Source organism: Primulina eburnea, chromosome 2, assembly GCF_022965805.1.
Source record: "Primulina eburnea isolate SZY01 chromosome 2, ASM2296580v1, whole genome shotgun sequence".
In the NCBI taxonomy this organism is placed as follows: Eukaryota; Viridiplantae; Streptophyta; class Magnoliopsida; order Lamiales; family Gesneriaceae; genus Primulina; species Primulina eburnea.
In genome coordinates, this window is record NC_133102.1 from 8,322,063 (window position 1) to 8,335,262 (window position 13,200).

The 13,200-nt window shown below is 33.5% G+C and overlaps 1 protein-coding gene and 1 pseudogene across 1 annotated transcript; one reads left to right on the top strand and one right to left on the bottom strand.

Annotated features, from left to right (window-relative positions):
* Positions 1–670: 670 nt before the first annotated feature.
* LOC140824076 (golgin candidate 2-like) lies at positions 671–9,139 on the bottom strand (annotated as a pseudogene).
* A 2,354-nt stretch (positions 9,140–11,493) lies between these two features.
* LOC140824077 (protein FAR1-RELATED SEQUENCE 5-like) lies at positions 11,494–12,639 on the top strand. Its single transcript, XM_073185676.1, has 3 exons — positions 11,494–11,500; positions 11,817–11,949; positions 12,024–12,639. Exons 1-3 carry the CDS (start codon positions 11,494–11,496, stop codon positions 12,637–12,639), a joined length of 756 nt encoding a protein of 251 aa, XP_073041777.1.
* Positions 12,640–13,200: the final 561 nt, after the last annotated feature.

Sequence of the window (13,200 nt, forward strand, 5' to 3'; positions counted from 1 at the left end):
GCGGTAAAACTCGCCGAAAAAGATCCTGACTTTAGGTAGCAAGTTCAGAGACCCAAGCCAACTCCACCAACTTCTCATCCCATTCTCGGAACAGTTTTCCGGTGGATAGTAAAAACCAGTATCTTTTTTATATCTGATCCTGTCTGAGTATTTACCTTTGTCATCAAAAGACCAATACATCAAGTCTGGCTTTGGAGTGCTTGGAATCGGTTTTAGGCATTAAAAGATATATTCTTGATCTTATTCTATTTTATGTTTGAATTAAAAGATATACCAAGCATTTTAATCCATTCAACTTTCAAATAATAGCTTTAGGTTAAGCTTAGTTGATGTGATAGAATTACAAAATGATAAACTACACTATAATTATTAAATTGATATGATAATGACAAATAATAATTGATTAATTAATAACAACATATTTGATGGAATGGCTAGCTTAGAGATAAATTAAGCCTTTCCAAAACTTATTGATTTTACCCTCAAAAATAAATTTATTACTTCTACTTTTCTTAATTTAATCAAAACTTTTAGCAAACATTAGGTAATGCAGGATTATTAAATAATCCAGCTCCTATCGCACCACCAAATCCAGCCTTAGCATAAAGCAAGGTCTCATGCATGAATAGAAGAAGTAATGAATTTCTTCATAAAATTTCGGTGCAGAACAGCAGTTCATGATATTTCTCAGTGGGTCATATAATTTGAAATGAATCAAAATGTTCTATGTAACCTCTGCACCGAGCTTGTAAAATTCATCGTAACCGCCACCATATAAACTGCTGAATAAAGAGTGAATCATAATACATGTATGAACTTCAATCAAACAACTTCAGTGTTATTAATATTTTGTAGAGAGACAATAGCACATGAGAAACTGGAGAGTGGAACATGAGAATATATGTCACCCAAAGATGAAGGCACACAACGTAAACAACTGACCATATTTGCTGCTCTATTTCTTCTCAGAAAAATAGCACCCAAACAAAAGAGGGAGTCCAACTGTAGAACCATTGATCCAAAATGTCGATGACCGGACTGCATTCACTCCTTCAACAAAATGAAAATTCTACATTCAGACTATTAAACAAGGGCTAAATCATGCTACCAGCAAAAAGTAAAACATGAGTCTCCTTTGGAATAGATACTCTCCCAAACTCGAAAAAACTGCATTTGATTAATCTTATTTGTCTATTATTTACTAGTAGCTGTAATCAAGTTTCTCCTATATGTTTGCCTTAGGTTCTGAGTTACTCAGTGTGAAAGACAGACCTGTGCTTGCTTCTGAATCAAATGGTCGGTCAACAGACCGAGCTTTCGCTTGAGCTCAGTCTCTACTTCTCATGTAGAATATTTCACTTCTTTCCGGGTTGTTTCAATTCTTGATTCTAGAGTCTTGGCCTGCATATGTTAAGAACATTATTTTTAACAAGTAATATATTTAACGTCACCTATCTCATCTGCATAGTATTCAATTAGATAGAGAAGAGAGAGAGTATCCACTAATACATAATTTATTTAACCCATCATAAGAGAGCTGTTTGGTGAGAATATAACCTCGATGGTTTTTAGATTATTCATGTTGAAATAGTAACGTGAAAGTGCACTATGGCAAAGACACCCTCTGTCATCTCACAATCTTCAATCTGTGAACCACCACAAAATATAATTCACGGCCATGTCAAAGATCACTTGATGCAGCATCGGCATGTTTCGAATACAAAAACACAATGCGAACATGGCTCAGACATGCCAAGGGTTGTATCCAGAAAATCAATGCCTAGGAGATTGCAGGAATTGTTCTGTTTTCCAAATTTTCGGGGAAGATTCAAATAATTAACATTTAATAACACAACCTGTGATTATTTTTGAATTAATAAATAAAATATATTTAACCAAAAATAAATAATATTATTTTTCATTCAATAATAGTGAAGTATGAATATCTAAAATAGCCACATGTTGTGATCGAGGATTCATTATAGTAAGTTGGTCTGAAAAGTAGAAGTCACCTTTTCTTGCATTCTTCCCAATTTATCTGTCATGAAGGAATATTCTGCCTCAAGCATCTCCAGAACGAAACCAACACCTTTAGAAGCTTGCAGATACAGATTGTTCTACTTAAAAGTTAAAACCAACAAAGAAGGCAAAAAAATGTGTCTTAACTAAATAAGAGAAGCAATGACCACTCACTTTATCCCCATTCTGCTGCATACTTGGTACCTTCCTCTGCAATAGTACCATGAAGAGAAAAAAAATCAGTAATGAAGCTTTAATACCATCAATGACAAACAACATGGCGTCTTTCCTAAATAAATCAAAAAACACAAGCATTTAGATAAATCCTATTAAAAGGACAGTGTGAAAAGTAATCTTTTTCTTTTTTTCATATAACCTTCTTTGACTAAAAAGTAAAAACACATGATGCAACATATTGCACAATGCGATTTTAACAAATGGAGGCTATTTCTTTTTTATTCAAATTTCTGTAGGGTCACTGACCCAACTCTCCCTTTGTTTTTGTTGTCAATGAAAATCCTTTTGGAAAGTCTCTTTGCAAACACAAAGTGATATGAGTAGATCTCCTGTTCTAATTAACTGACTATGCCGCTGGCATGAAAAGACATAATTTTTTTTGCAAATGGTAGGGATGATTAAAGAACTGTTAGCATAGATGCATGAAAAATACCTCCATGGGTAGCTTCTGTCAAAGCAACTTCTTGGAATCTTGGCGAATTTCAGCTATGTGATGAACCTAATCCAATAAAAAAATATCATGATTCAATCAGAAAAAAGCGTCAAAAATGAGTGAGAATACCTTTCTGTACGAGCTAAAGACATTATCAATGTGGTTTATCTTTTGTTAGAATACATGAATAAGTTTAACAGGTGATGGCCGAACAACAGTTAGAGTGACACAGAAAGTTTTGAATCTCAAGGTAATTAAATATCATTCAGCCAGTTCTTGAGGAATGCCATAAGTTGAAGCTATACTTTCAACAATAAAAACCAAACATGTAAAAGGTCAGTTATTACCTCTGCTTCAAGACTTTTCTGTACATTAGCAAGAGACTTTGAAAGATCAGCATTTGCACTCTGCAAGATACAGCGAAAAAATTACTGGCTAAGTGTATCAGAGATAAAAGAAAGCTGGCCGGGTTCCTCATAACAACACGGCAATGAGCCACTATAACAAATATGCATCATGCTAACAGTTCCAAATTATGATGACAATTATATTTTAAGGGAAAAATGCAAGTCCATACGGTCAAAAGATTGAAAGCAGAAGAGAGTTATACTGATTGAAAAAAATTCAAGCATAAATGTAATTTACATTGTATGATTCAAATTGGTAAATGGAAGTAAAACAAACAACTATGGGATGGAGGTAGCAGTAGCAGTAGCAGTAGCGGTAAAATTTGGATGATTACAACAAAGAAAAGGATAGAACTTTGGGCCACATATGAATCATGATAAGGTGTATGAATATGGAGACAAAATCAAAACACAAAATCATACAACCACTCGAGGTACCTCAAGTTTGGCTAGTTGTGTCAGGGCCTCCATCCGAGTGTTATTATGTTTCTGCTTCTCTACTTCAACAGATTCCATGATTTCCATCATTGATGTCTGTAATTCTGATGCCTGAAGCAAATCAAGCAAACTCTTATCTTAAAAATATCTACTATACACAAAAGCTAGAAAATGAAATAGCAAATTACAAAGTAAAGTTGCACTCATATGTGAGCAGAATTACCACCAAATTATACAAATGAACAACAATTTAGAAAGTTTGTGTTGACAATCAGCTAATAGTTTATTAAAAAAAATGATGAAATTGGAACATTGCAGCAATTAAAAATAAAAAAATAAATAAAAAAAGCACGAGCAAAAGACGTTTAAAATGGCTAGATTTGATCATAAACTTAAAGCTATTGAAGGTTTTTAACAAAAACTCGGACCTCGAGAGAATTTTTTCCGTCTTGATCAATAAGAACATATGAAAGAATTTGTATTTTGCAAATGCAATTATGCAAGAAAAAGAGCAGGTTTCGAACGCCCATAGTTTGAATACATATGCGTGAAAAAAATTCTTAAAAGTAGCAGAACTTATAATCTGATATGAGTGAATAAGTTGGGGAGATTTAGAGTTGTGAATAACAATGTTAATGATGATCTGATGAGTTACTTGCAAAATAGGTGGGATACACAGTTTGCTCCTCCTAGTTGATCAATGGTCTCACATAAAAAGGAATTATGTCGATCTCAACCTTTTGGGGACCGATTAAAGCTAAAGTAGTCATAAATTTAGATGGATGGAAGAGACCTTTCTATTATTATTATTTTTTATATAAGAGATCTTTTTATTTCTATGCATGGATGGCCATCCTAGTTGGTTTTTGTACATGTTCAATGCACAGAGGTGTGAAATAAAATCAAGACAAGAAGTCTTGATACTTAAATAAAGTTTACAGTAATCCACAAGACAAGGACGGGTGGTTATCAGCATTTTGGGGGCTCACATGAGACCATATATCACAAGTCATAGAGATTTCCTTATAAGATGTTTCATCATGGCATAGGGTGACAGTAGTGAAATTTTGGTTTCGAGGGATTGGAAAAGAAGTATCTTTAATTGATCCTCATGAGTTTTTCTCTAAAGGTCCACCAAGAATGTGGAATACGTTAAGGAATCCTTGATGGAGGTAATGAGTCAGCTTTAATCAACTAGTCTCGTTAGCGATAACATTCCTTTCAAAAGAAAAATATAATTAGTGATTTATAAAAAACAATTGTATCTAAGAAATTCTCTTAATAAAAAATTAATGATTTCCTTGATTTTGTGACTTAAAATAGGGGCTTTGGTAAAAAATGGAGGAAATGGATGTTAGGATATAAATGATAAGTTTCTTATTCAGAGATTATAAAACCAAAACGAAGGTCGAGATATCTGAGGAAAGGGAGACTATTATCACCATTTTGTTCATTCTTGTTGGGGATTAATTAGCCGGATGACTGGGGGCAGGGTATATACATGGGAATTCGTTCAAGATCTAAACTGAAAGGCACAAATATCGCTCGTGAAATGTTCAAAATGATATGGAGAGTGTTAGAGTAGATGCCCTGCAAGCCAACGGTTGGCTAGGAAATTTGTTGACTCAAGTGAAATAAACAATCTTTATTTTAATATAATTTAACATTTTATGGTCTTGTTATACTTTATCTGGATACCCATGCAAACAGCATAGATAAAGTCCTTGATTATGCTTTAATACAAATGAATCGTACTTCGATGTTGAAACTCATTTGTAAATACTGCATATTCTAAATTCGTTCCTAGTCGATTCAGCCGCCTAAAACAGGGATAAAGGCCGCTTGAGCTCGAGACTAGCATCTGTGATGTTGTGTACTGCGTTTCTTGGTAAGGGCATAGAGATGTCCAAACATGCAGATGGGTAGTCATATGATGATTATACCGAACAACCCTCCCTCGGACTTTCCAAGTGGTTATCATTCATCGAGTGGATAAGTCCGTGGTTATGATTGTACACCATTAGTCCTTACGACCCGGGACAACACTGAGGCTCTATATGCTAGGGTTGTGCTTTGACACGTTTAGCGGCTCCAGGAGAGTCATCAGGTGGCGAGGTTGGGTACAGTTGAAGTGCATTGTAGTCGGGGATTCACCGCTCACCTGCGGGTGTGGATATCTTATGTGATCTAATGAAATTATAGTGCGTGGAATCTCTGGCCAGAGTATGAGATGTACGTTAGAGAAGGAGTTCTCCAACCGTACATGCGATGCCACTATTATAGTTATCACATAGTTATCGAATTAATATGCAACCCTCGATAAACCAATGGTTGCAGATTCAATCGGGATATATGAGATGAAGGGACCGTACTGTACGTTAATCAAAATCGACTGGTTCTTGCAGGCACTATCAGTGATACCTAGGGGATCATGGGGCGATGCTACTAGACGCTCTTACCATGATCCGATGGGTGCAATCAGAAATGAGTTCTGACATTCTTGATCAAGGTGTTGATGAAAAGAATGAGGCTAACTAGGGTAAGCCCGAATAAAGGATTATGTCCTGAATCACAAAGAGTTGTGAACCCACGGCTAGCTGTATCCCTGAACCATTGAGGATCACACAAGTACTAGATTATTTTGTCCCCGTTGAGATAATAAATTCAAAGAGTTGAATTTATTGAAAACATTGAGAGAATAAATTCAAGAAGTTGAATTTATATTATGATATAGTAAATTCAAATAGTTGAATTTATGATAATTAAATTTCGAGATAATAAATTCAAGCAGTTGAATTTATAAGATAGTAAATTCAAGAAGTTGAATTTATAAAATTTGGAGAGAATAAATTCAAGGAGTTGAATTTATAGAATTTGAGAATTTAATTTATTAAACTCAAAAGTTGGGTTTATTAAATATTAAATTATTGGAGGTGATAAATTCAAGGAGTTGAATTTAGAATTTAAATATTAAATTCAAATGTTGAATTTAATATTGATTTAATTTATTAAGCTCAAAAGTTGAGTTTATTAAATATTAAATTAAATATATTGAGAGTATGTTTAATGGGCTTGTAGGAGTACAAGTCCAACATATTAAATAATTAAAGTTATTAATGTACTTTGATTAATTAATTAAACTAGTTGGACTAGTCCAATTAATTAATCAAGCCCATTAATGTTAATTATGGAATTTAGGTCAAGGCTATTGTTTCTAAGGAAATAAAAGAAAATTGACCTAGCCTCCACTAATACTCCATGTGTGATTCACATGAACAATCTCTCCAATTCCTACAAATATTTAGTTTACTTAATTAATTAGTTTAATTAAGTAAATGATGATTAAAGGAAATATTAAGATTTTCTTTATTCTTATAATGATGATTCCTTCGTGAGTTCCATGAAATTGAGAGAGAAAATTCTCTCTCAATAAGGTTCGGCCACTCAAAAGGGTTTTAGGGTGTGCCGGGTTTTAGGGTGTTTCATCTTTACGCAAAACATCTTCTAATTTTCTAGTGCAAATAAGAAGAGGAACAAATAATCTGGTCGTGGACCTGATTCGGAGATCGAATAAGGAGGCTCGAAGAAAGTCCGTAGGGATTTACAACAAGAGCTACGTCCGCTGATACCGGCGTAGTTGGAGCCAAGTGATTTAATCACCAAAGGTATAATATTCTAACGCCCTATGAATGTTTATGTTAAAATCATACGAGCGCCCAAAGCAAAACACATCTTGAATGTCAAGATCTAAAAATTTTTAAAATTTCCGCTGCGCTTGGGCGTGTAGAATACCAAGATCCAAAGTCCATGAAACACTTAGAATTGGAATGAAAGGATGAAAATATTTGGAGTAAGTATAAGAATTGGATTGTTAAATTGAAAAGCAAACCATAAAAATGAATTTTTTCTCCACTCACGAATTTATGACTTTGTTTCCTATATTCCAGTTTACTTAATATTCCCTGGATCCCATGGCATGTAAATGTGCAAAGGAAGGTAGACTGAGGAACGAACAATACATAGCTCAAATGCATGGATCCAAATACCATCTCCCAAAAATAATTAACTCCAAAGAGGAGAAGAAAGGGAGGAAACTACCTCCTGTACTTGTTGTTTAGCTTGTTCGTCAAGCGTTTTCTCCAAACTTTGTTTCGCCCCTTCAAATTTGGCAACTAAATTCTCACGCTCCTAAATTGCCTCAATTGATTTTGCAGCTGCTCTTTCTGCCAGAATCTGTTGCCTCCTCTTGCTCCTTTCTCCCTTTCTCTTTCTGATGTTGAAGTTGTATCTGCTTCAGAATCAGACTCCACGTCGCTTGGTAGAGAAGGAACCTTCACTGTAGGTCCATTTCTCCCATTCATCCTACCCTTTGATGTTTCACCATCATTTGACAGCAGCTTCAATTTCAATTTCCTTCCACGAGAAACTGGAACCTTGTCAAGATTATTTTTGTCAGTTAAACCAATTGCAGAATTCGTCTTTTGTCCATCTACAACAGCATTCAACTCCTCAATTGTCATGGCATTGTTACCATCAGCATCAAGAGTTGAACTAGTATGCTTTCGATCCGATTCACCTCCACATCCATTGCTTGGTGATTGATCGTTTAATTTTAGCGGCATCACATCTCTCACATTGTTTGCCCGATCATTACTATCAGCATTTGAAATATTTTCCAAGCAAATATTCGAATTTCTTGAAGCTGGGACAAAATTCCTCACCTTCTTACCGTCTTTCTTCAAACCCTGAATCCCTAACGCTCCTTTGATATTACGTCTCACGTTAACTCCCCCAAAACCTTTCCTTTTATCAGGAACACTAAACAATTCCGTCCAATCACTCTCAGTAAGTCCACCACTCGAATTAGTTGTGGAATTCAGATTTGGTGATATTCCAGCTTCATGATTTCGGTTAATATCAATTTTACTTCTGCTAATAACATTTAAATCAATTTTAACACTGTTGTTACTTAGGTTAGTGATAGTTTCTGGAGCTTTCTTCCTCAGCTGATTCTTTAAGAATCGCTTAGTTTCAGGAGTGTTTCCAGGTGAGCCCTCAAGTCCTAATTCATTGTCAGGTCAGTGGATTCTCACTCTTACCCAGTGATTCTGCTGCTTGCTGATCAATCTGAACCACCCAATCAATTAATCAGACAACGCTTACACTCAAATCCACCATCATTTAATATCCAACATATACACTCATGACAAGAATATTGTTACAAACAGAGAGAGACGTGTTTTTCGTCAATTCTAATCTAATTAGGTTTTTCATCAATTGAAATTATACGCTTTTAAATTCTAAGGAAAATAATAAGACAAAAATCATCGAACAAGTTTCTAAGCCCATTTAATACAGACAAAAACTTCTTAAATGGAAATCAAAACCAAATGATAGGGGGATTAATTGCCTGTTAAAGAAGGGATTCAGCTGCTTTGAGCTTGGTAGAAATCCACTGGGCCATTGGTCTCCGTTGGATCAAGGTAGCTGTTTACATCAGTACTGTCACGCCACCGCGCATTTTAGCGGAAGGCTTAGAAGAAATCTCAGTGTCGGAGGGACGACAAAGAAACGAAGAAGCGCGAATGCTAAGGCAACAAGTTGGTTGACGGTTCGTTATACGTGTCGGCATCTTATTAGCTGTCATGTAAAATTTGTCACAGACTAGCTATTTTATGGTCTACTATGAAAAAAAAAAAAATTATATTAACAATATTATTTTTTAGGAGAAGTTGGTTGAAAAATCTTCAATCAAAATATTTTTTTGGGTTCACTCCCTATCCACAAAATTGTGGTACTATGTCATACAAAATGTGGTACACTTCATGAGGAAATGTGGTACACTTCATGTGGAAATGTGGTACTAAAAAAGTACCCAGGGACTGAACAAAAAAAAAAACGACGACCGGAGATTAAAGAACAATTTCCCGTATTTTTTATGTCAAAAATATTATTTTTTTATTTTAAACATAAACATAATTGATTCATATCACTAATAAATATATAGTAAAAATTTGTATGCAAACGGTCTCACGGGTCGTATTTTGTGATACGGATTTGTTATTTGGGTCATCTATGCAAAATTATTACTTTTTATACTAAGAGTATTACTTTTTATTGTGAATATCAATAGGATTGACCCGTCTCACATATAAAAATTCGTGAGATTATCTCACAAAAGACCTACTCTAAAGATACACTAGACAATCTTAGAAAAAATCTATTCTAAAAAGAAATACGAACACATATGTATTGAGTGTGTAAATATGCAATTGATAGGTTTACCCAATCTATTATCATGTAGAGAGAGTCCTATCAATTCCCAATTTGATTATATAATTCAGTTTTTCAATTTTTTTTAAATAACGCGTTTGATAAAGTAATATTGAATCAGGTTAGATCGGATATCTTGGTGACTCATGCCCCAAATATCCATGTACAATATTCGTTTTACCGGTTTTTATAATTAATTTAAAAATAAAATCAAAAATAAAAAATAATTCAAAATAAAATAATTTTGCAAAAAGGTAGAACATTATCCGTGATTTGTAAGCACGGATGCTCCACCTATATAAGTATATTATTATTTATCATAATTTTTAATAATTAATTTAATTCGAATGAAAAATATAAAATATAAATATTTATAATATATGGTAATTATTAAGTACTTTGTATTATTTGGTTGAGTAATTAAAAAATTATAGATATGAGAGGATTGAAAGAAGAAAATTAAGGAGAATAAAAATAGTAGTCTTTCATCAATACACCAATAAGATGTTTAACTTTAGCATATAGTATCGATAAAACTTACGTTGAATTATAATATTTTCATTCTATTCTTAAATTTACATTGTTTATTTTCTATTTAAGATATTATTATTAATTGAATTTCAATCACTACATTAAAATACAATATTAATCACAACATAAAAATAAAATATTAATTTAATATTAATAATAATAACAACAACAACAACAATATAATAATAAATAATAATAATAATAATAATAATAATAACATACTTATATAGGTGGAGCATCCATGCTTTGTGAGTATCGGATGCTCGTCCACGTGGAGCATTCATGTTTACAAAGCACGGATAATGCTCCACCTCACTCTAATCCATACGAAGCACGAAAATAATTTTATAAAATTATTTTATTTTGAATTATTTTTAAAATATTTTTTTAATTTAAATTAATTATAAAAAAACCCTTGTCTAGCAAGGCCAGTCTCACGTAATTTGCAATTTTTAGATGGTCGAAGTGATTATATTTTTTAAGTACAAGGTTAATATTATTATATTAATCATATTTTATCTTTTAAGTAACAATAATAATTATATTTATAGAATGAATTGTATATAATAATAAATTATAATAAAAGGGAAAGAAATAAATTTGGGTATATGGGTAAAAACGGGAGAGTCTATGCTCCACGGGAGCTTTACTCCCCCTACATCAAATAATTGACATAATTCTCGTCTTATTATTTTATTTTGTTTGTCTTTTTAATTTTTCTTTTCTTTTCTCTTACCTAATTTATTGCTATTTTCTCTCTCTTCTATCTGAATTTCTCTTTCTTGGTTACCTTAACGGCAAAAACTTATGTGAGACGGTCTCGCGGGTCGAATTTGTGAGACAGATCTCTGATTTGGGTCTTTCATGAAAAAATATAATTTTTTATGCAAAGAGTATTACTTTTTATTGTGAATATGAGTAATGTTGACCCGTCTCACAGATTATTATCTGTGAGACGGTCTCACATGAGACCCACTCTACCTTAACTTATCATTACATTTATATATTTAACCATGATTGAACAATAAGAGAAGAAAAGGTTGAACGATAAAAAAAAAAATCTATTTCTTCACCACCGTCAATTAAGTGATGCGAGTGTCTTCTTCCCGCCATTCAACAACCCAAAGTTCTCCCATTTAGCAGCATTAATTTTTAATGGAAGGTATGTATTTTATAGTAGTTTTTTAGTCCATTTAAAGTCCTCTTTTTCAGAATCGCCATTTAATGTTTCATTTATAACATTTCTTGAATAGCCAAGTTTTATTTTTTGATTTAATATTATTTGTCACCATTCATTTATATGAACAATACATTAATATAAAGAATTTTTTTAAAAGAAACACAGATATGCCCATAAATACAACATTGATAGAATGTATCATATTTTTTAAAATATCTTACTTGATCGTTTATATATCAAATAATATTGTTAATTGATGATTTTTAATATCTATAATGTTTATCTCTATCTCTTTTAGATTTGATATTAAATGATGGAGAAGGTGTTATTGGTAATACCATTTGCATCAATGAAGACAGCAAGGCCGAAAATGAGGAGACGTCAGATGTTGAGAAAAAACATGTATCTACTGTTGAGGAATTTGAGAAAAGGTTAGCTATTGGTCAAAAACCATAAAAAGTATTGATGATGCTTATTTATTATATTATGAGTATGCACACACTAGAGGTTTTAGTGCTCGAAGGGGGAAAGAAGTTCATTTTAGTGGTTCTAAAGATCTTTATATGAAAGAATTTGAATGTTCATCTCAAGGAATAAAGGATGGAAAGCGGAGTGCAAACAACAATAGACCTTTGTATCAAATTCTAGAAACAAGAACCAAATGTAAAGCAAGACTTAGGATTCGAAGGAAAAAAAATGAAGACCGGAGAGTGACAATTTTTGAAATTAACCATAATCAAGAAATGGTTGATGAGAGTCAAAGATATTTGTTGAGATCGGCTCGTAAAGTTTCATATGCTCAAGGTGAAACTTTAAGAGTAATGTCAGAGGCTGGGATAAAACCTTCTAGTGTGTTGTCATATATGGAGAAAGAACCACATGGAGTGGAGAATTTAGGTTTTATTCGAAAAGATGCTTATAATTATCTGAATTATGTCAGAAAGGGACACTCGAGGGTTGAAAATGGAGATGCTTTTGAGTTGATACGATATTTTAAAACCAAATCAAACGAGGAAGACTTGTTTTATTGGGATATTCAGATGGATGAAAATGGTCGTTTGTCAAATTTTTTTTACAGAGATAGTCGAGCTAGGATTGATTTTGAGTATTTCGGTTGTTAGGACCAATGGAATCCGGATATATCCACACTGGTATGATATTGTCCACTTTGGGTTTTAACCCTCATGGTTTTGCTTTTGGAACCACTCAAAAGGCCTCATACCAATGGAGATATCATTCCATTTTTATTAACCCATGATCTTTCTCTAGATCTTCCAATGTGGGACTTTGGTTGCATCCCAACAATCCTCTTCTCAAACGAAGTTCTACTATTATTCTCACAGTCCGAGCCTCCCCTCAAGCCTTATTCGTCCTCCAATCGAGGTTACTCCACTTCACTGCATTGAAGCGCACGTCTTACATGAATACTGGGAGCATTAACCACCCTGAGAGTTTAATCAAGGATTTTTACCGGGAGCTCTCACCTCCTTCGTTTAGGTATCGAGGATTCCACCCACATGGCTCGATCTAGACCATGGCTCTGATACCACTTGTTAGGACCAATAGAATCCGGATATCTCCACACTGGTATGATATTGTCCACTTTGGGTTTTAACCCTCATGGTTTTGCTTTTGGAACCAAAAGGCCTCATACCAATGGATATATCATTTCATCTTTATTA

Bases quoted from the DNA above. Each gene is read 5' to 3' on its own strand.
- LOC140824077 (XM_073185676.1), top strand. The intron at 11,950-12,023 runs GTTAGCTATTGG...TGCACACACTAG, and splicing joins GTTGAGGAATTTGAGAAAAG to AGGTTTTAGTGCTCGAAGGG.